At 63.0% G+C, this 27088-nt stretch overlaps 1 protein-coding gene across 1 annotated transcript in view; it reads left to right on the top strand.

The window, feature by feature from the left end:
• LOC116822550 (uncharacterized) overlaps positions 1 to 27088 on the top strand; it is a 48604-nt gene that overhangs the window by 6050 nt on the left and 15466 nt on the right. The window contains exons 2-14 of the mRNA XM_032776528.2: positions 29 to 463; positions 806 to 1200; positions 1610 to 2729; positions 2958 to 15791; positions 16692 to 16931; positions 17028 to 18481; positions 19055 to 19999; positions 22697 to 22996; positions 23345 to 23470; positions 24098 to 24216; positions 25761 to 25819; positions 26044 to 26177; positions 26592 to 26651. Of these exons, the coding sequence (XP_032632419.2) occupies positions 29 to 463; positions 806 to 1200; positions 1610 to 2729; positions 2958 to 15791; positions 16692 to 16931; positions 17028 to 18481; positions 19055 to 19999; positions 22697 to 22996; positions 23345 to 23470; positions 24098 to 24216; positions 25761 to 25819; positions 26044 to 26177; positions 26592 to 26651 (18221 nt within the window). The remainder of the gene's footprint in view (positions 1 to 28; positions 464 to 805; positions 1201 to 1609; positions 2730 to 2957; positions 15792 to 16691; positions 16932 to 17027; positions 18482 to 19054; positions 20000 to 22696; positions 22997 to 23344; positions 23471 to 24097; positions 24217 to 25760; positions 25820 to 26043; positions 26178 to 26591; positions 26652 to 27088) is intronic.

Genomic DNA, 27088 nt, shown 5'->3' with positions numbered 1-27088 from the left:
CGGGAACCTCCTCCTCTCCCACCGAGAGCAGCCCCACGACCTCGGCCGAGTCAACCACGGGAAGCTCCTCCTCTCCCAGCGAGAGCAGTCCCACGACCTTGGCCGAGTCCACCACGGGAACCTCCTCCTCTCCCAGCGAGAGCAGCCCCACATCCTCAGCCGAGTCCACCACGGGAACCTCTTCCTCTCCCAGCGAGAGCAGCCCCACAACCTTGGCAGAGTCCACCATGGGCTCCTCCTCCTCTCCCAGCGAGAGCAGCCCCACGACCTCGGCCGAGTCGACCACGGGAACCTCCTTCTCGCCCAGGGAGAGCAGCCCCATGACCTCAGCCGAGTCCACGACGGGAACTTCCACCTCTTCCAGCCAGAGCACCCCCAGGACCTCGGCCGAGTCCACCACGGTAACCTCCTCCTCTCACAGCGAGAACAGCCCCACGACCTCGGTCCAGTCCACCACAGGAACCTCGTTCCCTCCCAGCGAGAGCAGGACCACGACCCCGGCTGAGTCCACCACAGGCCCAACCTCCTCTCCCAGTGAGATCAGCCCCATGACCTCGGCCGCGTCCACCACGGGCCCCTCCACCCTTCCCAGCGAGAGCAGCCCCACGACTTTGGACAAGTCCACCACGGGAACCTCCTCTTCTCCCAGCGAGAGCAGCCCCAAGACCTCGGCCCACTCCATCACGGGAACCTCCATCCCTCCCAGCGAGAGCAGGACCACGACCCCAGCCGTGTCCACCCCGGGCCCAACCTCCTCTCCCAGTGAGACCAGCCCTACGACCTCGGTCACGTCCACCACGCCCCACTCCTCCCATCCCAGCGAGAGCAGTCCGACCACCTTGGCCGAGTCTATCACGGGAACCTCCTCCTCTCTCAGCGAGAGCAGCCCAACGACCTCGACCGAGTCCACCACGGGAACCTCCTCCTCTCCCAGCGAGAGCAGCACTACGACCTCGGCAGAGTCTACGACGGACTCCTCCTCCTCTCGCAGTGAGAGCAGCCCCATGAAATCAGGCGAGTTCACTACGGGCCCTTCCTCCTCTCCCAGTGAGAGCAGCCCCATGACCTCGGCTGAGTCCACCATGGGAACCTTCTCCTCTCCCAGCGAGAGCAGCCCCAAGACCTCGGCCGAGTCTACCACGGGCTCCTCCTCCTCTCCCAGCGAGAGCAGCCTCACGACCTCGGCCGAGTCTACCACGGGCCCCTTCTCCTTCTCCAGTGAGAGCAGCCCCACGACCTCGGCCGAGTCCACCACGGGCACCTCCTCCTCTCCCAGCCAGAGCAGCCCCAGGATCTTGGCCAAGTCTACCACGGGAACCTTCTCCTCCCTCCTCCTCTCCCAGCCAGAGCAGCCCCAGGATCTTGGCCAAGTCTACCACGGGAACCTTCTCCTCTCCCATCAACAGCAGCCCCACGACCTCGGACGAGTCCACCATGGGAAATTTCTCCTCTCCGAGCGAGAGCATCCCCAGGACCTCGGCCAAGTCCACCATGGGAACCTCCTCCTCTCCCAGCGAGAGCAGCCCCACATCCTCAGCCGAGTCCACCACGGGAACCTCTTCCTCTCCCAGCGAGAGCAGCCCCAGGATCTCGGCCGAGTCTACCACAGGAACCTCCTCCTCTCTCAGCGAGAGCAGCCCCATGACCTCGGCAGAGTACAGTACGGGAACCTCCTCCTCTTCCAGCGAGAGCAGCCTCACGACCTCGGCCGAGTCCACCACGGGCCCCACCTCCTCTCCCAGCGAGAGCAGCCCCATGAACTCAGCTGAGTCCACCTTGGGAACCTCCTCCTCTCCCAGCGAGAGCAGCCCCACGACCTCGGCTGAGTCCACCACGGGAACCTCCTCTTCTCCCAGCGAGAGCAGCCCAACGACCTCGGCCGAGTCCACCACGGGCACGTCTTCCTCTCCCAGTGAGAGCAGCCCCACGACCTCGGCCAAATCTACCATGGGCCTCTTCTCCTCGCCCAGCGAGAGCAGCCCCAGGATCTCGGCCGAGTCTACCACGGGAACCTTCTCCTCTCCCATCAACAGAAGCCCCACGACCTCGCACGAGTCCACCACGGGAACCTTCTCCTCTCCGAGCGAGAGCAGCCACACAACCTTGGTCAAGTCCACCATGGCCCCCGTCTCCTCTCCCAGCGAGAGCAGCCCCACGTCCTCAGCCGAGTCCACCACGGGAACCTCCTCCTCTCCCAGCGAGAGCAGCCCCATGACCTCGGCCGAGTCCACCATGGGCCCGTCCTCCCCTCCCAGCGAGAGCAGTCGCACAACCTCGGCCAAGTCAACCACGGGAACCTCCTCCTCTCCCATCAACAGCAGCCCCATGACCTCGGACAAGTCCACCACCGGAACCTCCTCCCCTCCCAGCGACAGCAGTCCCATGAACTCGGGCCAGTCCACCACTGGAACCTCCTTACCTCCTAGCGAGAGCAGTCCCACGAGCTCGGGCCAGTCCACCACGGGAAACTCCTTCCCTTCCAGCGAGAGCAGCCCCACCACCTTGGCCGAGTCTATCACGGGAACCTCCTCCCCTCCCAGCGAGAGCAGCCCCACCACCTTGGTCGAGTCTATCACGGGAACCTCCTCCTCTCTCAGCGAGAGCAGCCCCACCACCTTGGTCGAGTCTATCACGGGAACCTTCTCCTCTCCCAGCGAGAGCAGCCCCAGAACATCGGCCGTGTCCACCACGGGAACCTCCTCCTCTCGCAGCGAGAGTATCCCCACGACATCACTCGAGTTCACTATGGGCCCCTCCTCCTCTCCGAATGAGAGGAGCACCACGATCTCGGCCGAGTCCACCGTGGGAACTTCCTCCTCCCCCAGCGAGAGCAGCCCCACGACATCAGCCGAGTCCACCATGGGCCCCTCCTTCTCACCCAGCGAGAGCAGCCCCATGACCTCGGCCGGGTCCACCACGGGCCCCTTCTCCTCTCCCAGCAAGAGCAGTCCCATGACATTGGCCGAGTCCACCACGGGAACCTCCTCCTCTCCTAGCGAGAGCAGCCCCACGACCTCGGCCGAGTTGACCACGGGAACCTCCACCTCTTCCAGCGAGAGCAGCCCCACAACCTCGACCGAGTCAACCACGGGAACCTCCTCCTCTCCCAGCGAGAGCAGCCCCACGACCTCGGCCGAGTCCACCACGGGAACCTCCTCCTCTCCCAGCGAGAGCAGCCCCACGACCTCGGCCGAGTCCACCACGGGAACCTCCACCTCTTCCAGCCAGAGCAGCCCCACGACCTCGGCCGAGTCAACCACGGGAACCTCCTCCTCGCCCAGGGAGAGCAGCCCCATGACCTCGGCCGAGTCCACCACGGGAACCTCCACCTCTTCCAGCCAGAGCAGCCCCACGACCTCGGCCGAGTCAACCACGGGAACCTCCTCCTCGCCCAGGGAGAGCAGCCCCATGACCTCAGCCGAGTCCACCACGGGAACCTCCACCTCTTCCAGCCAGAGCAGCCCCACGACCTCGGCCGAGTCAACCACGGGAACCTCCTCCTCGCCCAGGGAGAGCAGCCCCATGACCTCAGCCGAGTCCACCACGGGAACCTCCACCTCTTCCAGCCAGAGCAGCCCCACGACCTCGGCCGAGTCAACCACGGGAACCTCCTCCTCGCCCAGGGAGAGCAGCCCCATGACCTCAGCCGAGTCCACCACGGGAACCTCCACCTCTTCCAGCCAGAGCAGCCCCACGACCTCGGCCGAGTCAACCACGGGAACCTCCTCCTCGCCCAGGGAGAGCAGCCCCATGACCTCAGCCGAGTCCACCACGGGAACCTCCACCTCTTCCAGCCAGAGCAGCCCCACGACCTCGGCCGAGTCAACCACGGGAACCTCCTCCTCGCCCAGGGAGAGCAGCCCCATGACCTCAGCCGAGTCCACCACGGGAACCTCCACCTCTTCCAGCCAGAGCAGCCCCACGACCTCGGCCGAGTCAACCACGGGAACCTCCTCCTCGCCCAGGGAGAGCAGCCCCATGACCTCAGCCGAGTCCACCACGGGAACCTCCACCTCTTCCAGCCAGAGCAGCCCCACGACCTCGGCCGAGTCAACCACGGGAACCTCCTCCTCGCCCAGGGAGAGCAGCCCCATGACCTCAGCCGAGTCCACCACGGGAACCTCCACCTCTTCCAGCCAGAGCAGCCCCACGACCTCGGCCGAGTCAACCACGGGAACCTCCTCCTCGCCCAGGGAGAGCAGCCCCATGACCTCAGCCGAGTCCACCACGGGAACCTCCACCTCTTCCAGCCAGAGCAGCCCCACGACCTCGGCCGAGTCAACCACGGGAACCTCCTCCTCGCCCAGGGAGAGCAGCCCCATGACCTCAGCCGAGTCCACCACGGGAACCTCCACCTCTTCCAGCCAGAGCAGCCCCACGACCTCGGCCGAGTCAACCACGGGAACCTCCTCCTCGCCCAGGGAGAGCAGCCCCATGACCTCAGCCGAGTCCACCACGGGAACCTCCACCTCTTCCAGCCAGAGCAGCCCCACGACCTCGGCCGAGTCAACCACGGGAACCTCCTCCTCGCCCAGGGAGAGCAGCCCCATGACCTCAGCCGAGTCCACCACGGGAACCTCCACCTCTTCCAGCCAGAGCAGCCCCACGACCTCGGCCGAGTCAACCACGGGAACCTCCTCCTCGCCCAGGGAGAGCAGCCCCATGACCTCAGCCGAGTCCACCACGGGAACCTCCACCTCTTCCAGCCAGAGCAGCCCCACGACCTCGGCCGAGTCAACCACGGGAACCTCCTCCTCGCCCAGGGAGAGCAGCCCCATGACCTCAGCCGAGTCCACCACGGGAACCTCCACCTCTTCCAGCCAGAGCAGCCCCACGACCTCGGCCGAGTCAACCACGGGAACCTCCTCCTCGCCCAGGGAGAGCAGCCCCATGACCTCAGCCGAGTCCACCACGGGAACCTCCACCTCTTCCAGCCAGAGCAGCCCCACGACCTCGGCCGAGTCAACCACGGGAACCTCCTCCTCGCCCAGGGAGAGCAGCCCCATGACCTCAGCCGAGTCCACCACGGGAACCTCCACCTCTTCCAGCCAGAGCAGCCCCACGACCTCGGCCGAGTCAACCACGGGAACCTCCTCCTCGCCCAGGGAGAGCAGCCCCATGACCTCAGCCGAGTCCACCACGGGAACCTCCACCTCTTCCAGCCAGAGCAGCCCCACGACCTCGGCCGAGTCAACCACGGGAACCTCCTCCTCGCCCAGGGAGAGCAGCCCCATGACCTCAGCCGAGTCCACCACGGGAACCTCCACCTCTTCCAGCCAGAGCAGCCCCACGACCTCGGCCGAGTCAACCACGGGAACCTCCTCCTCGCCCAGGGAGAGCAGCCCCATGACCTCAGCCGAGTCCACCACGGGAACCTCCACCTCTTCCAGCCAGAGCAGCCCCACGACCTCGGCCGAGTCAACCACGGGAACCTCCTCCTCGCCCAGGGAGAGCAGCCCCATGACCTCAGCCGAGTCCACCACGGGAACCTCCACCTCTTCCAGCCAGAGCAGCCCCACGACCTCGGCCGAGTCAACCACGGGAACCTCCTCCTCGCCCAGGGAGAGCAGCCCCATGACCTCAGCCGAGTCCACCACGGGAACCTCCACCTCTTCCAGCCAGAGCAGCCCCACGACCTCGGCCGAGTCAACCACGGGAACCTCCTCCTCGCCCAGGGAGAGCAGCCCCATGACCTCAGCCGAGTCCACCACGGGAACCTCCACCTCTTCCAGCCAGAGCAGCCCCACGACCTCGGCCGAGTCAACCACGGGAACCTCCTCCTCGCCCAGGGAGAGCAGCCCCATGACCTCAGCCGAGTCCACCACGGGAACCTCCACCTCTTCCAGCCAGAGCAGCCCCACGACCTCGGCCGAGTCAACCACGGGAACCTCCTCCTCGCCCAGGGAGAGCAGCCCCATGACCTCAGCCGAGTCCACCACGGGAACCTCCACCTCTTCCAGCCAGAGCAGCCCCACGACCTCGGCCGAGTCAACCACGGGAACCTCCTCCTCGCCCAGGGAGAGCAGCCCCATGACCTCAGCCGAGTCCACCACGGGAACCTCCACCTCTTCCAGCCAGAGCAGCCCCACGACCTCGGCCGAGTCAACCACGGGAACCTCCTCCTCGCCCAGGGAGAGCAGCCCCATGACCTCAGCCGAGTCCACCACGGGAACCTCCACCTCTTCCAGCCAGAGCAGCCCCACGACCTCGGCCGAGTCAACCACGGGAACCTCCTCCTCGCCCAGGGAGAGCAGCCCCATGACCTCAGCCGAGTCCACCACGGGAACCTCCACCTCTTCCAGCCAGAGCAGCCCCACGACCTCGGCCGAGTCAACCACGGGAACCTCCTCCTCGCCCAGGGAGAGCAGCCCCATGACCTCAGCCGAGTCCACCACGGGAACCTCCACCTCTTCCAGCCAGAGCAGCCCCACGACCTCGGCCGAGTCAACCACGGGAACCTCCTCCTCGCCCAGGGAGAGCAGCCCCATGACCTCAGCCGAGTCCACCACGGGAACCTCCACCTCTTCCAGCCAGAGCAGCCCCACGACCTCGGCCGAGTCAACCACGGGAACCTCCTCCTCGCCCAGGGAGAGCAGCCCCATGACCTCAGCCGAGTCCACCACGGGAACCTCCACCTCTTCCAGCCAGAGCAGCCCCACGACCTCGGCCGAGTCAACCACGGGAACCTCCTCCTCGCCCAGGGAGAGCAGCCCCATGACCTCAGCCGAGTCCACCACGGGAACCTCCACCTCTTCCAGCCAGAGCAGCCCCACGACCTCGGCCGAGTCAACCACGGGAACCTCCTCCTCGCCCAGGGAGAGCAGCCCCATGACCTCAGCCGAGTCCACCACGGGAACCTCCACCTCTTCCAGCCAGAGCAGCCCCACGACCTCGGCCGAGTCAACCACGGGAACCTCCTCCTCGCCCAGGGAGAGCAGCCCCATGACCTCAGCCGAGTCCACCACGGGAACCTCCACCTCTTCCAGCCAGAGCAGCCCCACGACCTCGGCCGAGTCAACCACGGGAACCTCCTCCTCGCCCAGGGAGAGCAGCCCCATGACCTCAGCCGAGTCCACCACGGGAACCTCCACCTCTTCCAGCCAGAGCAGCCCCACGACCTCGGCCGAGTCAACCACGGGAACCTCCTCCTCGCCCAGGGAGAGCAGCCCCATGACCTCAGCCGAGTCCACCACGGGAACCTCCACCTCTTCCAGCCAGAGCAGCCCCACGACCTCGGCCGAGTCAACCACGGGAACCTCCTCCTCGCCCAGGGAGAGCAGCCCCATGACCTCAGCCGAGTCCACCACGGGAACCTCCACCTCTTCCAGCCAGAGCAGCCCCACGACCTCGGCCGAGTCAACCACGGGAACCTCCTCCTCGCCCAGGGAGAGCAGCCCCATGACCTCAGCCGAGTCCACCACGGGAACCTCCACCTCTTCCAGCCAGAGCAGCCCCACGACCTCGGCCGAGTCAACCACGGGAACCTCCTCCTCGCCCAGGGAGAGCAGCCCCATGACCTCAGCCGAGTCCACCACGGGAACCTCCACCTCTTCCAGCCAGAGCAGCCCCACGACCTCGGCCGAGTCAACCACGGGAACCTCCTCCTCGCCCAGGGAGAGCAGCCCCATGACCTCAGCCGAGTCCACCACGGGAACCTCCACCTCTTCCAGCCAGAGCAGCCCCACGACCTCGGCCGAGTCAACCACGGGAACCTCCTCCTCGCCCAGGGAGAGCAGCCCCATGACCTCAGCCGAGTCCACCACGGGAACCTCCACCTCTTCCAGCCAGAGCAGCCCCACGACCTCGGCCGAGTCAACCACGGGAACCTCCTCCTCGCCCAGGGAGAGCAGCCCCATGACCTCAGCCGAGTCCACCACGGGAACCTCCACCTCTTCCAGCCAGAGCAGCCCCACGACCTCGGCCGAGTCAACCACGGGAACCTCCTCCTCGCCCAGGGAGAGCAGCCCCATGACCTCAGCCGAGTCCACCACGGGAACCTCCACCTCTTCCAGCCAGAGCAGCCCCACGACCTCGGCCGAGTCAACCACGGGAACCTCCTCCTCGCCCAGGGAGAGCAGCCCCATGACCTCAGCCGAGTCCACCACGGGAACCTCCACCTCTTCCAGCCAGAGCAGCCCCACGACCTCGGCCGAGTCAACCACGGGAACCTCCTCCTCGCCCAGGGAGAGCAGCCCCATGACCTCAGCCGAGTCCACCACGGGAACCTCCACCTCTTCCAGCCAGAGCAGCCCCACGACCTCGGCCGAGTCAACCACGGGAACCTCCTCCTCGCCCAGGGAGAGCAGCCCCATGACCTCAGCCGAGTCCACCACGGGAACCTCCACCTCTTCCAGCCAGAGCAGCCCCACGACCTCGGCCGAGTCAACCACGGGAACCTCCTCCTCGCCCAGGGAGAGCAGCCCCATGACCTCAGCCGAGTCCACCACGGGAACCTCCACCTCTTCCAGCCAGAGCAGCCCCACGACCTCGGCCGAGTCAACCACGGGAACCTCCTCCTCGCCCAGGGAGAGCAGCCCCATGACCTCAGCCGAGTCCACCACGGGAACCTCCACCTCTTCCAGCCAGAGCAGCCCCACGACCTCGGCCGAGTCAACCACGGGAACCTCCTCCTCGCCCAGGGAGAGCAGCCCCATGACCTCAGCCGAGTCCACCACGGGAACCTCCACCTCTTCCAGCCAGAGCAGCCCCACGACCTCGGCCGAGTCAACCACGGGAACCTCCTCCTCGCCCAGGGAGAGCAGCCCCATGACCTCAGCCGAGTCCACCACGGGAACCTCCACCTCTTCCAGCCAGAGCAGCCCCACGACCTCGGCCGAGTCAACCACGGGAACCTCCTCCTCGCCCAGGGAGAGCAGCCCCATGACCTCAGCCGAGTCCACCACGGGAACCTCCACCTCTTCCAGCCAGAGCAGCCCCACGACCTCGGCCGAGTCAACCACGGGAACCTCCTCCTCGCCCAGGGAGAGCAGCCCCATGACCTCAGCCGAGTCCACCACGGGAACCTCCACCTCTTCCAGCCAGAGCAGCCCCACGACCTCGGCCGAGTCAACCACGGGAACCTCCTCCTCGCCCAGGGAGAGCAGCCCCATGACCTCAGCCGAGTCCACCACGGGAACCTCCACCTCTTCCAGCCAGAGCAGCCCCACGACCTCGGCCGAGTCAACCACGGGAACCTCCTCCTCGCCCAGGGAGAGCAGCCCCATGACCTCAGCCGAGTCCACCACGGGAACCTCCACCTCTTCCAGCCAGAGCAGCCCCACGACCTCGGCCGAGTCAACCACGGGAACCTCCTCCTCGCCCAGGGAGAGCAGCCCCATGACCTCAGCCGAGTCCACCACGGGAACCTCCACCTCTTCCAGCCAGAGCAGCCCCACGACCTCGGCCGAGTCAACCACGGGAACCTCCTCCTCGCCCAGGGAGAGCAGCCCCATGACCTCAGCCGAGTCCACCACGGGAACCTCCACCTCTTCCAGCCAGAGCAGCCCCACGACCTCGGCCGAGTCAACCACGGGAACCTCCTCCTCGCCCAGGGAGAGCAGCCCCATGACCTCAGCCGAGTCCACCACGGGAACCTCCACCTCTTCCAGCCAGAGCAGCCCCACGACCTCGGCCGAGTCAACCACGGGAACCTCCTCCTCGCCCAGGGAGAGCAGCCCCATGACCTCAGCCGAGTCCACCACGGGAACCTCCACCTCTTCCAGCCAGAGCAGCCCCACGACCTCGGCCGAGTCAACCACGGGAACCTCCTCCTCGCCCAGGGAGAGCAGCCCCATGACCTCAGCCGAGTCCACCACGGGAACCTCCACCTCTTCCAGCCAGAGCAGCCCCACGACCTCGGCCGAGTCAACCACGGGAACCTCCTCCTCGCCCAGGGAGAGCAGCCCCATGACCTCAGCCGAGTCCACCACGGGAACCTCCACCTCTTCCAGCCAGAGCAGCCCCACGACCTCGGCCGAGTCAACCACGGGAACCTCCTCCTCGCCCAGGGAGAGCAGCCCCATGACCTCAGCCGAGTCCACCACGGGAACCTCCACCTCTTCCAGCCAGAGCAGCCCCACGACCTCGGCCGAGTCAACCACGGGAACCTCCTCCTCGCCCAGGGAGAGCAGCCCCATGACCTCAGCCGAGTCCACCACGGGAACCTCCACCTCTTCCAGCCAGAGCAGCCCCACGACCTCGGCCGAGTCAACCACGGGAACCTCCTCCTCGCCCAGGGAGAGCAGCCCCATGACCTCAGCCGAGTCCACCACGGGAACCTCCACCTCTTCCAGCCAGAGCAGCCCCACGACCTCGGCCGAGTCAACCACGGGAACCTCCTCCTCGCCCAGGGAGAGCAGCCCCATGACCTCAGCCGAGTCCACCACGGGAACCTCCACCTCTTCCAGCCAGAGCAGCCCCACGACCTCGGCCGAGTCAACCACGGGAACCTCCTCCTCGCCCAGGGAGAGCAGCCCCATGACCTCAGCCGAGTCCACCACGGGAACCTCCACCTCTTCCAGCCAGAGCAGCCCCACGACCTCGGCCGAGTCAACCACGGGAACCTCCTCCTCGCCCAGGGAGAGCAGCCCCATGACCTCAGCCGAGTCCACCACGGGAACCTCCACCTCTTCCAGCCAGAGCAGCCCCACGACCTCGGCCGAGTCAACCACGGGAACCTCCTCCTCGCCCAGGGAGAGCAGCCCCATGACCTCAGCCGAGTCCACCACGGGAACCTCCACCTCTTCCAGCCAGAGCAGCCCCACGACCTCGGCCGAGTCAACCACGGGAACCTCCTCCTCGCCCAGGGAGAGCAGCCCCATGACCTCAGCCGAGTCCACCACGGGAACCTCCACCTCTTCCAGCCAGAGCAGCCCCACGACCTCGGCCGAGTCAACCACGGGAACCTCCTCCTCGCCCAGGGAGAGCAGCCCCATGACCTCAGCCGAGTCCACCACGGGAACCTCCACCTCTTCCAGCCAGAGCAGCCCCACGACCTCGGCCGAGTCAACCACGGGAACCTCCTCCTCGCCCAGGGAGAGCAGCCCCATGACCTCAGCCGAGTCCACCACGGGAACCTCCACCTCTTCCAGCCAGAGCAGCCCCACGACCTCGGCCGAGTCAACCACGGGAACCTCCTCCTCGCCCAGGGAGAGCAGCCCCATGACCTCAGCCGAGTCCACCACGGGAACCTCCACCTCTTCCAGCCAGAGCAGCCCCACGACCTCGGCCGAGTCAACCACGGGAACCTCCTCCTCGCCCAGGGAGAGCAGCCCCATGACCTCAGCCGAGTCCACCACGGGAACCTCCACCTCTTCCAGCCAGAGCAGCCCCACGACCTCGGCCGAGTCAACCACGGGAACCTCCTCCTCGCCCAGGGAGAGCAGCCCCATGACCTCAGCCGAGTCCACCACGGGAACCTCCACCTCTTCCAGCCAGAGCAGCCCCACGACCTCGGCCGAGTCAACCACGGGAACCTCCTCCTCGCCCAGGGAGAGCAGCCCCATGACCTCAGCCGAGTCCACCACGGGAACCTCCACCTCTTCCAGCCAGAGCAGCCCCACGACCTCGGCCGAGTCAACCACGGGAACCTCCTCCTCGCCCAGGGAGAGCAGCCCCATGACCTCAGCCGAGTCCACCACGGGAACCTCCACCTCTTCCAGCCAGAGCAGCCCCACGACCTCGGCCGAGTCAACCACGGGAACCTCCTCCTCGCCCAGGGAGAGCAGCCCCATGACCTCAGCCGAGTCCACCACGGGAACCTCCACCTCTTCCAGCCAGAGCAGCCCCACGACCTCGGCCGAGTCAACCACGGGAACCTCCTCCTCGCCCAGGGAGAGCAGCCCCATGACCTCAGCCGAGTCCACCACGGGAACCTCCACCTCTTCCAGCCAGAGCAGCCCCACGACCTCGGCCGAGTCAACCACGGGAACCTCCTCCTCGCCCAGGGAGAGCAGCCCCATGACCTCAGCCGAGTCCACCACGGGAACCTCCACCTCTTCCAGCCAGAGCAGCCCCACGACCTCGGCCGAGTCAACCACGGGAACCTCCTCCTCGCCCAGGGAGAGCAGCCCCATGACCTCAGCCGAGTCCACCACGGGAACCTCCACCTCTTCCAGCCAGAGCAGCCCCACGACCTCGGCCGAGTCAACCACGGGAACCTCCTCCTCGCCCAGGGAGAGCAGCCCCATGACCTCAGCCGAGTCCACCACGGGAACCTCCACCTCTTCCAGCCAGAGCAGCCCCACGACCTCGGCCGAGTCAACCACGGGAACCTCCTCCTCGCCCAGGGAGAGCAGCCCCATGACCTCAGCCGAGTCCACCACGGGAACCTCCACCTCTTCCAGCCAGAGCAGCCCCACGACCTCGGCCGAGTCAACCACGGGAACCTCCTCCTCGCCCAGGGAGAGCAGCCCCATGACCTCAGCCGAGTCCACCACGGGAACCTCCACCTCTTCCAGCCAGAGCAGCCCCACGACCTCGGCCGAGTCAACCACGGGAACCTCCTCCTCGCCCAGGGAGAGCAGCCCCATGACCTCAGCCGAGTCCACCACGGGAACCTCCACCTCTTCCAGCCAGAGCAGCCCCACGACCTCGGCCGAGTCAACCACGGGAACCTCCTCCTCGCCCAGGGAGAGCAGCCCCATGACCTCAGCCGAGTCCACCACGGGAACCTCCACCTCTTCCAGCCAGAGCAGCCCCACGACCTCGGCCGAGTCAACCACGGGAACCTCCTCCTCGCCCAGGGAGAGCAGCCCCATGACCTCAGCCGAGTCCACCACGGGAACCTCCACCTCTTCCAGCCAGAGCAGCCCCACGACCTCGGCCGAGTCAACCACGGGAACCTCCTCCTCGCCCAGGGAGAGCAGCCCCATGACCTCAGCCGAGTCCACCACGGGAACCTCCACCTCTTCCAGCCAGAGCAGCCCCACGACCTCGGCCGAGTCAACCACGGGAACCTCCTCCTCGCCCAGGGAGAGCAGCCCCATGACCTCAGCCGAGTCCACCACGGGAACCTCCACCTCTTCCAGCCAGAGCAGCCCCACGACCTCGGCCGAGTCAACCACGGGAACCTCCTCCTCGCCCAGGGAGAGCAGCCCCATGACCTCAGCCGAGTCCACCACGGGAACCTCCACCTCTTCCAGCCAGAGCAGCCCCACGACCTCGGCCGAGTCAACCACGGGAACCTCCTCCTCGCCCAGGGAGAGCAGCCCCATGACCTCAGCCGAGTCCACCACGGGAACCTCCACCTCTTCCAGCCAGAGCAGCCCCACGACCTCGGCCGAGTCAACCACGGGAACCTCCTCCTCGCCCAGGGAGAGCAGCCCCATGACCTCAGCCGAGTCCACCACGGGAACCTCCACCTCTTCCAGCCAGAGCAGCCCCACGACCTCGGCCGAGTCAACCACGGGAACCTCCTCCTCGCCCAGGGAGAGCAGCCCCATGACCTCAGCCGAGTCCACCACGGGAACCTCCACCTCTTCCAGCCAGAGCAGCCCCACGACCTCGGCCGAGTCAACCACGGGAACCTCCTCCTCGCCCAGGGAGAGCAGCCCCATGACCTCAGCCGAGTCCACCACGGGAACCTCCACCTCTTCCAGCCAGAGCAGCCCCACGACCTCGGCCGAGTCAACCACGGGAACCTCCTCCTCGCCCAGGGAGAGCAGCCCCATGACCTCAGCCGAGTCCACCACGGGAACCTCCACCTCTTCCAGCCAGAGCAGCCCCACGACCTCGGCCGAGTCAACCACGGGAACCTCCTCCTCGCCCAGGGAGAGCAGCCCCATGACCTCAGCCGAGTCCACCACGGGAACCTCCACCTCTTCCAGCCAGAGCAGCCCCACGACCTCGGCCGAGTCAACCACGGGAACCTCCTCCTCGCCCAGGGAGAGCAGCCCCATGACCTCAGCCGAGTCCACCACGGGAACCTCCACCTCTTCCAGCCAGAGCAGCCCCACGACCTCGGCCGAGTCAACCACGGGAACCTCCTCCTCGCCCAGGGAGAGCAGCCCCATGACCTCAGCCGAGTCCACCACGGGAACCTCCACCTCTTCCAGCCAGAGCAGCCCCACGACCTCGGCCGAGTCAACCACGGGAACCTCCTCCTCGCCCAGGGAGAGCAGCCCCATGACCTCAGCCGAGTCCACCACGGGAACCTCCACCTCTTCCAGCCAGAGCAGCCCCACGACCTCGGCCGAGTCAACCACGGGAACCTCCTCCTCGCCCAGGGAGAGCAGCCCCATGACCTCAGCCGAGTCCACGACGGGAACCTCCACCTCTTCCAGCCAGAGCAGCCCCACGACCTCGGCCGAGTCAACCACGGGAACCTCCTCCTCTCCCAGCAAGAGCAGCCCCACGACCTCGGCCGAGTCCACCACGGGAACCTCCTCCTCGCCCAGGGAGAGCAGCCCCACGACCTCGGCCCAGTCCACCATGGGAACCTCCTCCTCTCCCAGCGAGAGCAGCCCCATGACCTCAGCCGAGTCCACCACGGGCCCCTTCTACTCTCCCAGCAATAGCAGTCCCATGACATTGGCCGAGTCCACCACGGGAACCTCCTCCTCTCCCAGCGAGAGCAGCCCCACGACCTCGGCAGAGTCCACCATGGGCTCTTCCTCCAATCCCAGCGAGAGCAGCCCCACGACCTCGGCCGAATCCACCACAGGCCCCTCCGCCTCTCCCAGCGAGAGCAGCCCAACGACCTCGGCCGAGTCGACCACGGGAACCTCTTCCTCTCGCAGCGAGAGCAGCCCCACGACCTCGGCAAAGTCCACCACGGGAACATCCTCCTCTCGCAGCGAGAGCAGCCCCATGACCTCGGCCGAGTCAACCACGGGAACCTCCTCCTCGCCCAGCGAGAGCAGCCCCACGACCTCGGCCGAGTCGACCATGGGAACCTCCTCGTCTCCCAGCCAGAGCAGCCCCACGACCTCGGCCGAGTCCACCACAGAAACCTCTTCCTCTCCCAGCCAGAGCACCCCCAGGACCTCGGCCGCGTCCACCACGGGCCCCTCCTCCCCTCCCAGCGAGAGCAGCCCCACGACCTCGGCCGAGTCAACCACGGGAACCTCCTCCTCGCCCAGGGAGAGCAGCCCCATGACCTCGGCCGAGTCCACGACGGGAACCTCCACCTCTTCCAGCGAGAGCAGCCCCATGACCTCGGCAGAGTCCAGGATGGGAACCTCCTCCTCTCCCACCGAGAGCAGCCCCACGACGTCGGTTGAGTCTACAACGGGACCCTCCTCCTCTTCCAGTGAGAGCAGCCCCACGACCTCGGCCGAGTCAATCACGGGAACTTCCTCCTTTCCCACCGAGAGCAGCCCCACGACCTCGGCCGAGTCCACCATGGGAACCTTCTCCTTTCCCAGCGAGAGCAGCCCCACGACCTCGGCCGAGTCCACCACGGGCCCCTTCTCCTCTCCCAGCAAGAGCAGTCCCATGACATTGGCCGAGTCCACCACGGGAACCTCCTCCTCTCGCAGCGAGAGCAGCCCCACGACCTCGGCAAAGTCTACAACGGGAACCTCCTCCTTTCGCAGCGAGAGCAGCCCCACGACCTCGGCTGAGTCAACCACGGGAACCTCCTCTTCTCCCAGCCAGAGCAGCCCAATGACCTTGGCCGAGTCCACCAAGGGAACCTCCTTCTCTCCCAGCGAGAGCAGCCCCACGACCTCGGCCGAGTCGACCACGGGAACCTCCTCGTCTGCCAGCCAGAGCAGCCGCACTACCTCGGCCGAGTCCACCACAGGAACCTCTTCCTCTCCCAGCCAGAGCACCCCCAGGACCTCGGCCGCGTCCACCACGGGCCCCTCCTCCCCTCCCAGCGAGAGCAGCCCCACGACTTTGGACAAATCCACCACGGGAACCTCCTCTTCTCCCAGCGAGAGCAGGACCACGACCCCGGCCGAGTCCCCCATGGGCCCAACCTCCTCTCCCAGTGAGACCAGCCCTACGACCTCGGTCACGTCCACCACGGCCCACTCCTCCCATCCCAGCGAGAGCAGCTGGACCACCTTTGCCGAGTCTATCACGGGAACCTCCTCCTCGCCCAGCAAGAGCAGCTCAACGACCTTGGCCGAGTCCACCACGGGAACCCCCTCCTCTCCAAGCGAGAGCAGCCCCACAACCTCGGCTGAGTCCACCACGGGAACCTCCTCCCCGCCCAGTGAGAGCAGCCCCACGACCTCGGCCAAGTCCACCACGGGAACCTTCTCCTCTCCCAGTGAGAGCAGGACTACGACCTCGACAGAGTCTATGACGGACTCCTCCTCCTCTCGCAGCGAGAGCAGCCCCATGAAATCAGGCGAGTTCACTACGGGCCCCTCCTCCTCTCCCAGTGAGAGCAGCCCCACGACCTCGACCGAGTCCACCACAGGTCCCTTCTCCTCTCCCAGCGAGAGCAGCCCCACGACCTTGGCTGACTCCACCACAGGCACCTCCTCCTCTCCCAGCCAGAACAGTCCCAGTGTCTTGGCCAAGTCTACCATGGGAACCTTCTCCTCTCCCATCAACAGCAGCCCCACGACCTCGGACGAGTCCACCACGGGAAATTTCTCCTCTCCGAGCGAGAGCATCCCCAGGACCTCGGCCAAGTCTATCACGGGAATCTCCTCGTCTCCCAGCGAGAGCATCCCCAGGACCTCGGCCAAGTCTACCACGGGAATCTCCTCGTCTCCCAGCGAGAGCAGCCCCAGGATCTCGGCCGAGTCTACCACAGGAACCTCCTTCTCTCTCAGCGAGAGCAGCCCCATGACCTCAGCCGAGTCCACCACGGGAACCTCCTCTTCTCCCAGCGAGAGCAGCCCAACGACCTCGGCCGAGTCCACCACGGGCACCTCTTCCTCTCCCAGTGAGAGCAGTCCCACGACCTCGGCCGAGTCCACCACTGGAAACTCGTCCTCGCCCAGCGAGAGCAGCCCCACGACCTCGGCCGAGTCCACCACGGGCCCTTTCTCCTCGCCCAGCGAGAGGAGCCCCACGACCTCGGTCAAATCTACCATGGGCCTCTTACCCTCGCCCAGCGAGAGCAGCCCCAGGATCTCGGCCGAGTCCACCACGGGAACCTTCTCCTCTCCGAGCGAGAGCAGCCCAATGACCTCGGCCGAGTCCACCACGGGAACCTCCTCCTTTCCCAGCAAGAGCAGCCCAATGACCTCGGCCGAGTCCACCACGGGAACCTCCTCCTCTCCCAGCGAGAGCAGCCCCACGACCTCGGCCGAGTCCACCACGGGAACCTCCTCCTCTCCCAGCGAGAGCAGCACTATGACCTTGGCCGAGTCCACCACGGGAACCTCTTCCTCTCCCATCGAGATCAGCACTACGACCTCGGCCGAGTCCAGCATAGGAAACTCCTCCTCTCCCAGCAACAGCAGCCCCATGATCTCGGCTGAGTCCACCATGGGAACCTTCTCCTCTTCCAGCGAGAGCAGCCCCACGACCTCGGCCGAGTCCACCACGGGCCCCACCTCCTCTCCGAGCGAAAGCAGCCCCACGACCTCGGCCGAGTCGACTACGGGAACCTCCTCCTCTCCCAGTGAGAGCAGCCCAACGACCTCGGCCGAGTCCACCACTGGAAACTCCTCCTCTCCTAGCGAGAGCAGCCCCACCACCCCGGCCGAGTCTACCACGGGAACCTCCTCCCCTCCCAGCGAGAGGAGCCTGACGACCTCGGCTGAGTCTACCATGGGAACCTCCTCCCCTCCCAGCAAGACCAGCCCAACGACCTCGGCCGAGTCCACCATGGGAACCTCCTCCTCTCCCAGCATGAGCAGCCCCATGAGCTCGGCCGATTCTACCACAGGAACCTCCTCCTCTCCCAGCGAGAGCAGCCACACGACCTCGGCCGAGTCCACCACGGGAACCTCCTCCTCCCCCAGCGAGAGCAGCCCCATGGCTTTGACCATGTCCACCACGGAAACCTCCTCCTCTCCCAGCGAGAGCAGCACTACAACCTCGGCCGAGTCCACTACGGGAACCTCCTCCTCTCCCAGTGAGAGCAGCCCCACGACCTCAGCCAAGTCCACCACGGGCCCCACCTCCTCTCCGAGCGAGAGCAGCCCCACGACCTTGGCCGAGTCCACCACGGGAACCTCCTCTTCTCCCAGTGAGAGCAGCCCAACGACCTCGGCCGAGTCCACCACGGGAACTCCCTCCTCGCCCAGCGAGAGCAGCCCCACGACCTCGGCCGAGTCCACCACGGGCACCTCCTCCTCTCCCAGCGAGAGCAGCCCCATGACCTCGGCCGAGTCCACCACGGGAACCCCCTCCTCTCCCAGCGAGACCAGCCCCACGACCTCGGCCGAGTCCACCACGGGAACCTCCTCCTTTCCCAGCGAGAGCAGCCCCATGACCTCGGCCGAATCTACTACAGGAACCTCCTCCCCTCCCAGCGAGAGCAGCCTGACCACCTCGGCCGAGTCCACCATGGACTCCTCCTCCTCTCACAGCAAGAGCAGCCCCATGACATCAGCCAAGTTCACTATGGGCCCCTCCTCCTCTCCAAATGAAAGGAGCACCACGGTCTCGGCCAAGTCCACCACCGACACCACCTCCTCTCCCACCGAGAGCAGCCCCACGACCTCGGCCGAGACCACAGCCAGCATGTTCTTGTCTCCCCGAGAGAGCAGCCACACGGCCTCGGCCAAGAGCTCCATGGACACCTCCTCTTCTCCCAGTGACAGCATATCCACGACCTCATCCGAACCCACCTCTGGCACCTCTTCCTCCGACAATGAGAGAAGCCTCATGACCGTGGCTGAGACCACCACAGGCACCTCCTTCTCTGCCAGCGAGAGCAGCACCACGACCTTGACCGAGTCCACGACGGGCACCACCTCCTTTTCCCACAGAGACAGCAGCCCCATGACCTCAGCCGAGCCCACAATGGGTACTTTCTCCTCTCCCAGCAAGAGCACTCGCATGATTTCAGCTAAGTCTTTCACTGGCACATCATCCTCTCCCAGCCAGGGCATCTCCACGACCTCATCTGACTCTACCCCTGGCACCTCCTCCTCTACCCACGAAAGCAGACCCATGACCTCGGCCAAACCCACCACAGGCACCTCCTCGTCGCTCCAGGAAAGCAGCCACGCGACCTCGGCTGAGTCTACCCCTGGCACCTTCTCCTCTCCTAGTGAGACCAGACCCAGAACCTCTGCTGAATCCACCACAGCTACCTCCTTCTCTCCCAGTGACAAAATCCCTACCACCTTGGCCGAGACCACCATGGGCACCTCATCCTCTCCCAGCGAGAGCAGCCGCACAACCATGGCAGAGACCACAACGGGAACCTCCAGCTCCCACAGCGAGAGCATCTCCATGACCTCAGCCAAACCCACCATGGGCACCTCCTCCTCTCCCAAGGAGAGTAGCCACACAACTTCATCTGAGTCCGGCACTGGCACCTTCTACTCTCGCAGCGAGAGCAGCCACACAAGCATAGCCGAAACCACAACCGGCACCTCCTCTTCTCCCAGTGAGAGTAGCCCCATGACCTCGGCTGACATCACCACGGGCACCTCATCCTCTCCCAGCGAGAGCAGCCATATGACCTTGGCCCAGCCCACCATCGGCACCTCCTCATCTCCCACCGAGCGCTCTCTGACCACATCAGCTTATGCCATCACTGGTACGTCCTCTTCCCCAAAAGAGAGCAGCCACACGACCATGGCTGAGTCCAGCACTGGCATCTCCTCCTATACTGGTGAGAGAAGCTCCGCGACCTCAGCTGAGCCCACCACAGGCACCTCCTCCTCTCTCCTCACTTTAGGTGAATATACAAACAGTGAGACTCCCACGGCAACCTCTCTTCCAGTCCTGAGCACAGCCGAAATTTCCACAAGGGAGGAAAGTCTGACGACTGTTTCCCAGTCTCCCCTAACAGCATCGTCCAGTGAAAGTCCCACAAGGACGACTGTCACACAGCCAGCAGTCTCTGAATTCACCACAAATGAGACAACAGTGACATTGGTTCCCCCCCATCCAACCGGTACTGAATTCAGTAGTACGGAGACTGCCATGGCAAACTCTCCTTCTCTTCCAATGACAGAGACATCCACACGCAATGTGATATCTTCAGTGCACACCACAATGGAAACAAGCAACAGTGAGACAAACTCAGCCACATCCTCTCCACCACCAGTGCTGACCAGCTCCTCCACCCACAGCACCTTCTTCACTTCTGTCTCTCACACAACCCTTTCTGAAACCACCACCAATGAAACCACTCTGGCAACAACAGTTTCTGCTCCAGCTTCAACAGAATTTACCAACCGTGAAACAACATTGACAACAACACCCCCTGCATCTGCTCCATCAGAAACATCCACTAGCGAGACAGTGGCCACAAGAGCTTCTCACTCTGCAGTTGTATCAATATCTTCCATGGAGATAACAACAAGTGTCTCTCTCTCAACACTACCTGAAACTTTCACCACTGAGACAACCGTAACAACAACTTCTCTTCCCCCTACTTTTAGTGAAAATACAAGCAGTGAGACTCCCACAGCAACCTCTCTTCCAGTTCTGAGCCCTGAATCCATATCCATGCGCAGCACTTCCAGCCCAACCTCCACTGCCCGAGCCAGCACCCTCTCTGAGTCTGTTCCCTCATCCAGCGCTTCAAGACCGACCTCCATGGCCGAGACCCACACGGTCTCCGAGTCTGTTCCCTTGCCCAGTGCTTCAAGCCCGACCTCCACAGCCGAGGCCAACAGTGTCTCTGAGCCCGTCTCCACACCCAGCGGTTACATCCCGAGCTCTGCGACCGAGGCCAGCACCATGTCTGAGTCCGTCTCCATGCCGAGCCCTGCCAGCTCGACCTCCACCACCGAGGCCAGCACCATCACACAGCCAACAGTCTCTGAATTCACCACCAATGAGACAACTGTGACATTAGTTCCTTCCCATCCAACCGGTAGTGAATTCACAAGTACGGAGACTGCCACAGAAAACACTCATTCTCTTTCAATGACAGAAAAATCCACACGCAATGCCATAACATCTTCTTCAGTGCACACCCCAACGGAAACAAGCAACAGTGAGACAACCTCAGCCACATCCTCTCCTCCACCAACGGTGACCAGCTCTTCCACCCACAGCACCTTCTTGACTTCTGTCTCTCACACAACCCTTTCTGAAACCACCACCAATAAAACCACTCTGGCAACAACAATTTCTGCTCCAGCTTCAACAGAATTTACCAACCGTGAAACAACATCGTCAACCCCTCCCTCTGCATCTGCTCCATCTGAAACATCCACTAGCGAGACAATGGCCACAAGAGCTACTCACTCTGCAGTTGTATCAACATCTTCCAGGGAGATAACAACAAGTGTCTCTCTCTCAACACTACCTGAAACTTTCACCACTGAGACAACTATAACAACGACTTCTCTTCCCACTACTTTTAGTGAATATACAAGCAGTGAGACTCCCATGGCAACCTCCCTTCCGGTCCTGAGCACTGAATCCATATCCACAAACAGCGCTTCCAGCCCAACCTCCGCGGCTGAGACCAGCACCCTTTCCGAGTCTGTCTCCACGCCCATCGCTTCCAGCCCAAGCTCTGTGACCGGGGGCAGCACTGTCTCTGAGCCCGTCTCCAAGCCCAGCGCTTCCAGCTCATCCTCCATGGCCAAGGGCAGCACCGTCTCCAAGTCTGTTCCCTCGTCCAGCACTTGGAGCCCGACCTCCACGGCCGAGACCCACACCGTCTCTGAGTCTGTTCTCTCGTCCAGTGCTTCAAGCCCAACCTCCACAGCCAAGGCCAGCAGTGCCTCTGAGCCCTTCTCCACACCCAGTGGTTACAGCTCGAGCTCTGCGACTGAGGCCAGCACCATGTCCGAGTCTGTCTCCATGCCCAGTCCTGGCACCTCAACATCCACCGCCGAGGCCAGCACCATCACACAACCAGTGGTCTCTGAATTCACCACCAATGAGACAACCGAGACATTGGTTCCTCCCCATCCAACCGGTACTGCATTCACTAGTATGGAGACAACCATGGCAAGCTCTCCTTCTCTTCCAATGACAGAGACATCTACACCCAATACAATAACAGTTTCAGTGCACACCACAACGGAAACAAGCAACAGTGAGACAACCTCAGCCACATCCTCTCCACTGCCAGTGCTGACCACCTCTTCCACCCACAGCACCTTCCTGACTTCTGTCTCTCAGACAACCCTTTCTGAAACCACCGCCAATGAAACCACTCTGGCAACAACAGTTTCTGCTCCAGCTTCAACAGAATTTACCAACCGTGAAACAACATTGTCAACAACACCCTCTGCGTCCGCTCCATCTGAAACCTCCACTAGTGAGACAGTGGCCACAAGAGCTACTCATTCTGCAGTTGTATCAACATCTTCCATGGAGATAACAAGAAGTGTCTCTCTCTCATCACTACCTGAAACTTTCCCCAGTGAGACAACTGTAAGAACAACTTCTCTTCCCCCTACTTTTAGTGAAAATACAAGCAGTGAGACTCCCATGGCAACCTCTCTTCCAGTTCGGAGCACAGCCGAAATTGCCACAAGGGAGGAAAGTCTGACGAGTGCTTCCCAGTCTCTTCTTACAGCATCGTCCAGTGAAAGTCCGATAAGGACATCGGTCACACAGCCAGCGGTCTCTGAATTCACCACCAATGAGACAACTGTGACATTGGTTCCTCCCCATCCAACTGGGACTGAATTCACAGGTACGGAGACTACCATGGCAAGCTCTCCTTCTCTTCCAATGACAGAGACATCCACACACAATGCGATAACATCTTCAGTGTACACCCCAATGGAAACAAGCAACAGTGAGACAACCTCAGCCACATCCTCTCCACCCCCAAGGCTGACCAGCTCTTCCGCCTACAGCACCTTCTTGACTTCTGTCTCTCATACAACCCTTTCTGAAACCACGTCCAGTGAAAAGACTTTGGCAACAACGGTTTCTGCTCCAGGTAGCAGCAGTCCTGTCGCAAACACCACTGGTGCAAGAACCACAAGGGGTGAGTTTTGGGACTCTTTATGGATAACATGGTTCTTAGAGCAGTGTGTGGGGCAGCGGAGTGGGTACTCAGGACCCCCTGAATGTTGTTCCTCTCTTTATCACCGACTGGCATAGGGTCCATGTATAACCAGATGCCCCAGCCCAGAGATGGCTGCATCTCAGCACTGGGTCAGTGGTCCCTGTATAACCAGCTGTACCACCCCATAGTTGGCCCCATCTCAGCAGCGGGTGAGGGGTCCCTGTATAAAGAGCCTCTGTCCCCCACCCCAGGCAGCCCCTGGAAGGCGTGTCAGCACAAAGAGCTGCTGTGACTCATTGCTGTGACTTTTCTTCTTCTCTCCTGAAGCCGGCTCCACCACGCCAGTCCCCGTGCAGTGCCAGAACAACGGGACTCTGCAGGGCTCCCAGTGCTTCTGTCACCCAGCCTTTACGGGGCAGAGCTGTGACGTGCTGAGAAACAACATCACCATAGGTGAGTCCCCCTCTGGGGCTACTTCCCCCTTTCCAGCCCCTCGAGTGCATTCTGCGCCCTCACCCTGAAATGTGGACTCTGATTCTCCGACTCCCGCTCCAAAGAGATATCTGTCTCCTTTGCTGGTGCCATTGGGTGCCTTCCCTGGGCACCCTTCTGCTCTGTCTGTGCATCCCCAGGAGCCCAGCTGCATCCCGTGCTTGTCCCTCTCCACACCCCAAACTTGGAGCAGTTCTGTCCCACTGAATCATCCAGCACTCAGGAGTCTGGTGCCCACAGGAAAGCAAGACTGGCTTCAAAATCAGCAGACTTAAAAAATACTTCTGTGTTCAGAGTGTCCTGGAGCTTTGAGTCCAGAAGGGACCATCCGAGCCCAATGCCTAAAGCTCGTCTGGTTCTTTGCATTTGCCATCTGGGTTTTGGGGGCTTCACGGGGGCTGTTTTCAAGCTTTCCACTGCAGCCTGGAGAGGCTTGTTCAATGGAAGGCAAGTTTCTTCTGTAACCTGCGGGACTCCAGGGGTGGAGGGTTGTCAGGAAGCAACTTGACGCCAGCGCCGGCCACACCGCCCGAGGTGTGCTCCGTCGAGAGGCGCTCCGTGAGTCACCCCTTTGTTTCCCGCTGGCAGATGATGTTGTGGCAGTGATCCACATCAGCGTGGAGGTGGTGAACGCGGTCTTCAACCTGAGCCTGGAGAACCAGAGCTCCCCTGACTTCAAAGCTTTCGAGACCCGTTTTAAGAACCAGGTGAGGGAGATAAGGGCCTGCGTTGGCGGGCGGGGAGCTCATTCATGAGCAAGGTCCAAGACAAGGGTGCCAAGGTGGTGGGAATGGGGGTTTGGGGCTCTCATGAATGTGGTTGTGATGATCTGCTGGGGTCCCCAGAACTGCAAGCCCTGTGTTCCCGCTCTCGATGAGAGCTTTTCTGGTGATAGGCTGGGTGGGGGGGTCTGTCCCCGGCCACACCAGCAAACGCTGCAGGGCTACCCAGCCCAAACCTCGCCTGGGCAGGAATGATCAGTGACCTCCAGGTCCCTGGGGACGCCTCTGTCCAGCCAGAGGTGGGTTCAGGTTTGTTGGCGCCCTGCAGAAGAGCAGTGGGGAACCCACCCCACTTCCCATTGCTCACCTGCTACCTTGAGCGTTTCCAGGAAGACTTATGTGGATTGGAGTCTCGCAAGGTCCATTGCCCGTTAAGTGTTTCTTGACTGAACACTTACTGAGAACAGTCCCCGCTCAAGGAGCGGACCACACGCTTCACTGAGGCTGCTTTGAATCCAAACACCTTGAGCTACAAGTACAGAGCCAATACTCATAACTTTAAATACAAAGCGGAGATGCCCCTACAAACAGCACAATCCTACCCAGAAAATCACAACCCTTCCATAGACACCTCACACGACAAGCTTTGTGCAGCACCTGCTGCAAATATATCACAGTGGTTGCAACAATGATTTATACAGTCACAGCTTATGTCAGTAACGTCCCACCCCCACTCTGCAGCCCCATAACCCGTTTGCTCCTTTCTGTGGTACCAAGACCGGAGACGTCTGTGCTCCTGCCACGGTCCCGGGCCCACAGCAGGCAGTGAATGCTCCCCCTGCCTTGAGCCCGTGGCAGGGAGCCAGAGCTCCTCCTGTCCTGGGTCCGCAGTCAGGGTCCAGGCACTGGGGCTTCCCCCACCACCTGGCACTTCTGCTGGGGAGAGGGCTCTGCTCATGGGGTGCCCATTTTTCCAGGACCCCCATTTGGCCAGGGCCCTGTCAGCCCAGTGGTTAATTCACCATTGCATCCAGCACCATTGTGCTCTCGTGCCACCCCAGTTCATCCCCTTCGGATGATCAGAAACAGCGGCTGGTTCACGGAGCGGGGCTTGGCCCCCATGAGGACAGGGGACTGGACTTGATGACTTATCGAGGTCCCTTCCAGCCCTACAATCTATGAATCTATAGTGAAAGGAAGGAGATTTATCAACGAAAGGTGTCAGTTTGACACAGTCCTTGACAGCGTTTCTGGACCACCTCAGACGGGATATGTGGCTCGGAAGCCCCATCCCGTATCCCCTCAGTTCCAGGGAATGTGCCCAGTGGATAGCAATGCAAAGTCAGTGAGTAAATTGAGGCACATGGGTGTGGGTCAGAAAAATACTACCCCAATTCTCACCTTCATCACAGGCACCCTGCCGCACAGGGGGAGAGGGTCTCTGGGGAGGGCCTTCCTGCTGCATCGGAGGGGGGGACCTGTGATGAAACACTCCTTGTGCTTGGCTGAGAGCTTGCTTTCTTTTCCAGACTGAGAAGATCTACAGTGAGATCCCCCAGTACCGGGGGTTGAAGATAATTTCGCTGAGGTAAGAGGCTGGGGTGGCAACCACAGTCCTGCTCCCCCTGTGCTCTGGGCGGGCCGGGTATCCTGGGGGCTGGATTCCAACCGTGGCGGTGGCTCCGCTGGGGCGGCAGGGTTCTGCCCAAGCCAAACCCTTGTCGGAGGCCCCCCTTGGAGCGAGAGCATGTGGCCACCTCCGGTCCACCCTCCTTCTCCGGCGCTGACATCTGCTCCTCTCCTCCTCTGCAGAAACGGCAGCATCATCGTGGATAACAAGATCTTTTTGGCCGTGCCATATTCCAGCTACAACAACACGTACACGGAAGCCGTCAGCAACGTCAGCGACCGCCTGATCCACAGCAACTGCACCTCCAATGACACAGGTGATGGGCCCACCTGATGTCCCGAGATGTGGCCCCAGGGACACACCATGCCAGGGACCATTTCCACACATTAGGGGCCAGGACTAGGGGCCAGGACATCCTGCTGGCCAAAAACTATCCACTGAAGGGCTTGGTCTGGTGGCAAAAGGCTTCTTTAACAAGAAACTGAAATGATCCAGTTCTTGTCTTTGTTGGAAAACTGCTATATTGGAGGGCAGCTGTTTTTATACACACACACACTTTTCTAGGCACGGGGCTGAATTTCCCACTCAGCTCTGACGGTGGGTGAGAACTCCCTCCCTCTCCCGCCCTCCAGCTCATAGCTCTAAACACCCACCAACCTGGGCCCAGATCCCTCCCAAAACACAAACACTGCAACTCACATTTGGGTCTCCCTCTCTCTCTTGTTTTCAGACAAATTGTGCTTTAAAGCTGGAGCCACCCAGGTCAACTCGGTCAATCTGAACATAGCAGGTAAGACCCAGAGCCTCTGTCTCTGCCCGTCACCCACTTCCCGGCACTCCCCAGGTGTCTGTCCTGTAGGTTTGTGAGGTCAGATCCGCAGCTGGTGAGAACTTGCATCCCAGTTCAATCAGTGCCAATGGATTCAGAGCAGATTGACACCTGCTAAGGGTCTGGCCAGCAGATGCAAGGACCCTAGTGATCTTTGTGTCTGGCTGAGCAAGTGCAGAGTGTTTGGAGACTCACAGTCTCAATTTAAAGGTGTCGGGAATCCAGCAGCTCCCCGGGGAAGCCGTTCCGACCACCGGGAGAATTTTCTGCGCAGTGTGAATTGGCCTAGCCACAGCACCCAGGCGTTGGGTGCCTTCTCCCCTGTAGCCCAGGATCCGGTCGCTCTCTGGGACCGGTTACCGTTCCGGAGGGTCCCTTGGGACACGTCTGGCTGAGCA

The sequence above is a fragment of the Chelonoidis abingdonii genome, chromosome 11 (assembly GCF_003597395.2).
Source record: "Chelonoidis abingdonii isolate Lonesome George chromosome 11, CheloAbing_2.0, whole genome shotgun sequence".
In the NCBI taxonomy this organism is placed as follows: Eukaryota; Metazoa; Chordata; order Testudines; family Testudinidae; genus Chelonoidis; species Chelonoidis abingdonii.
Note: the sequence above shows the minus strand (reverse complement) of the source record. Positions and strands in the feature narration are given on the sequence as shown.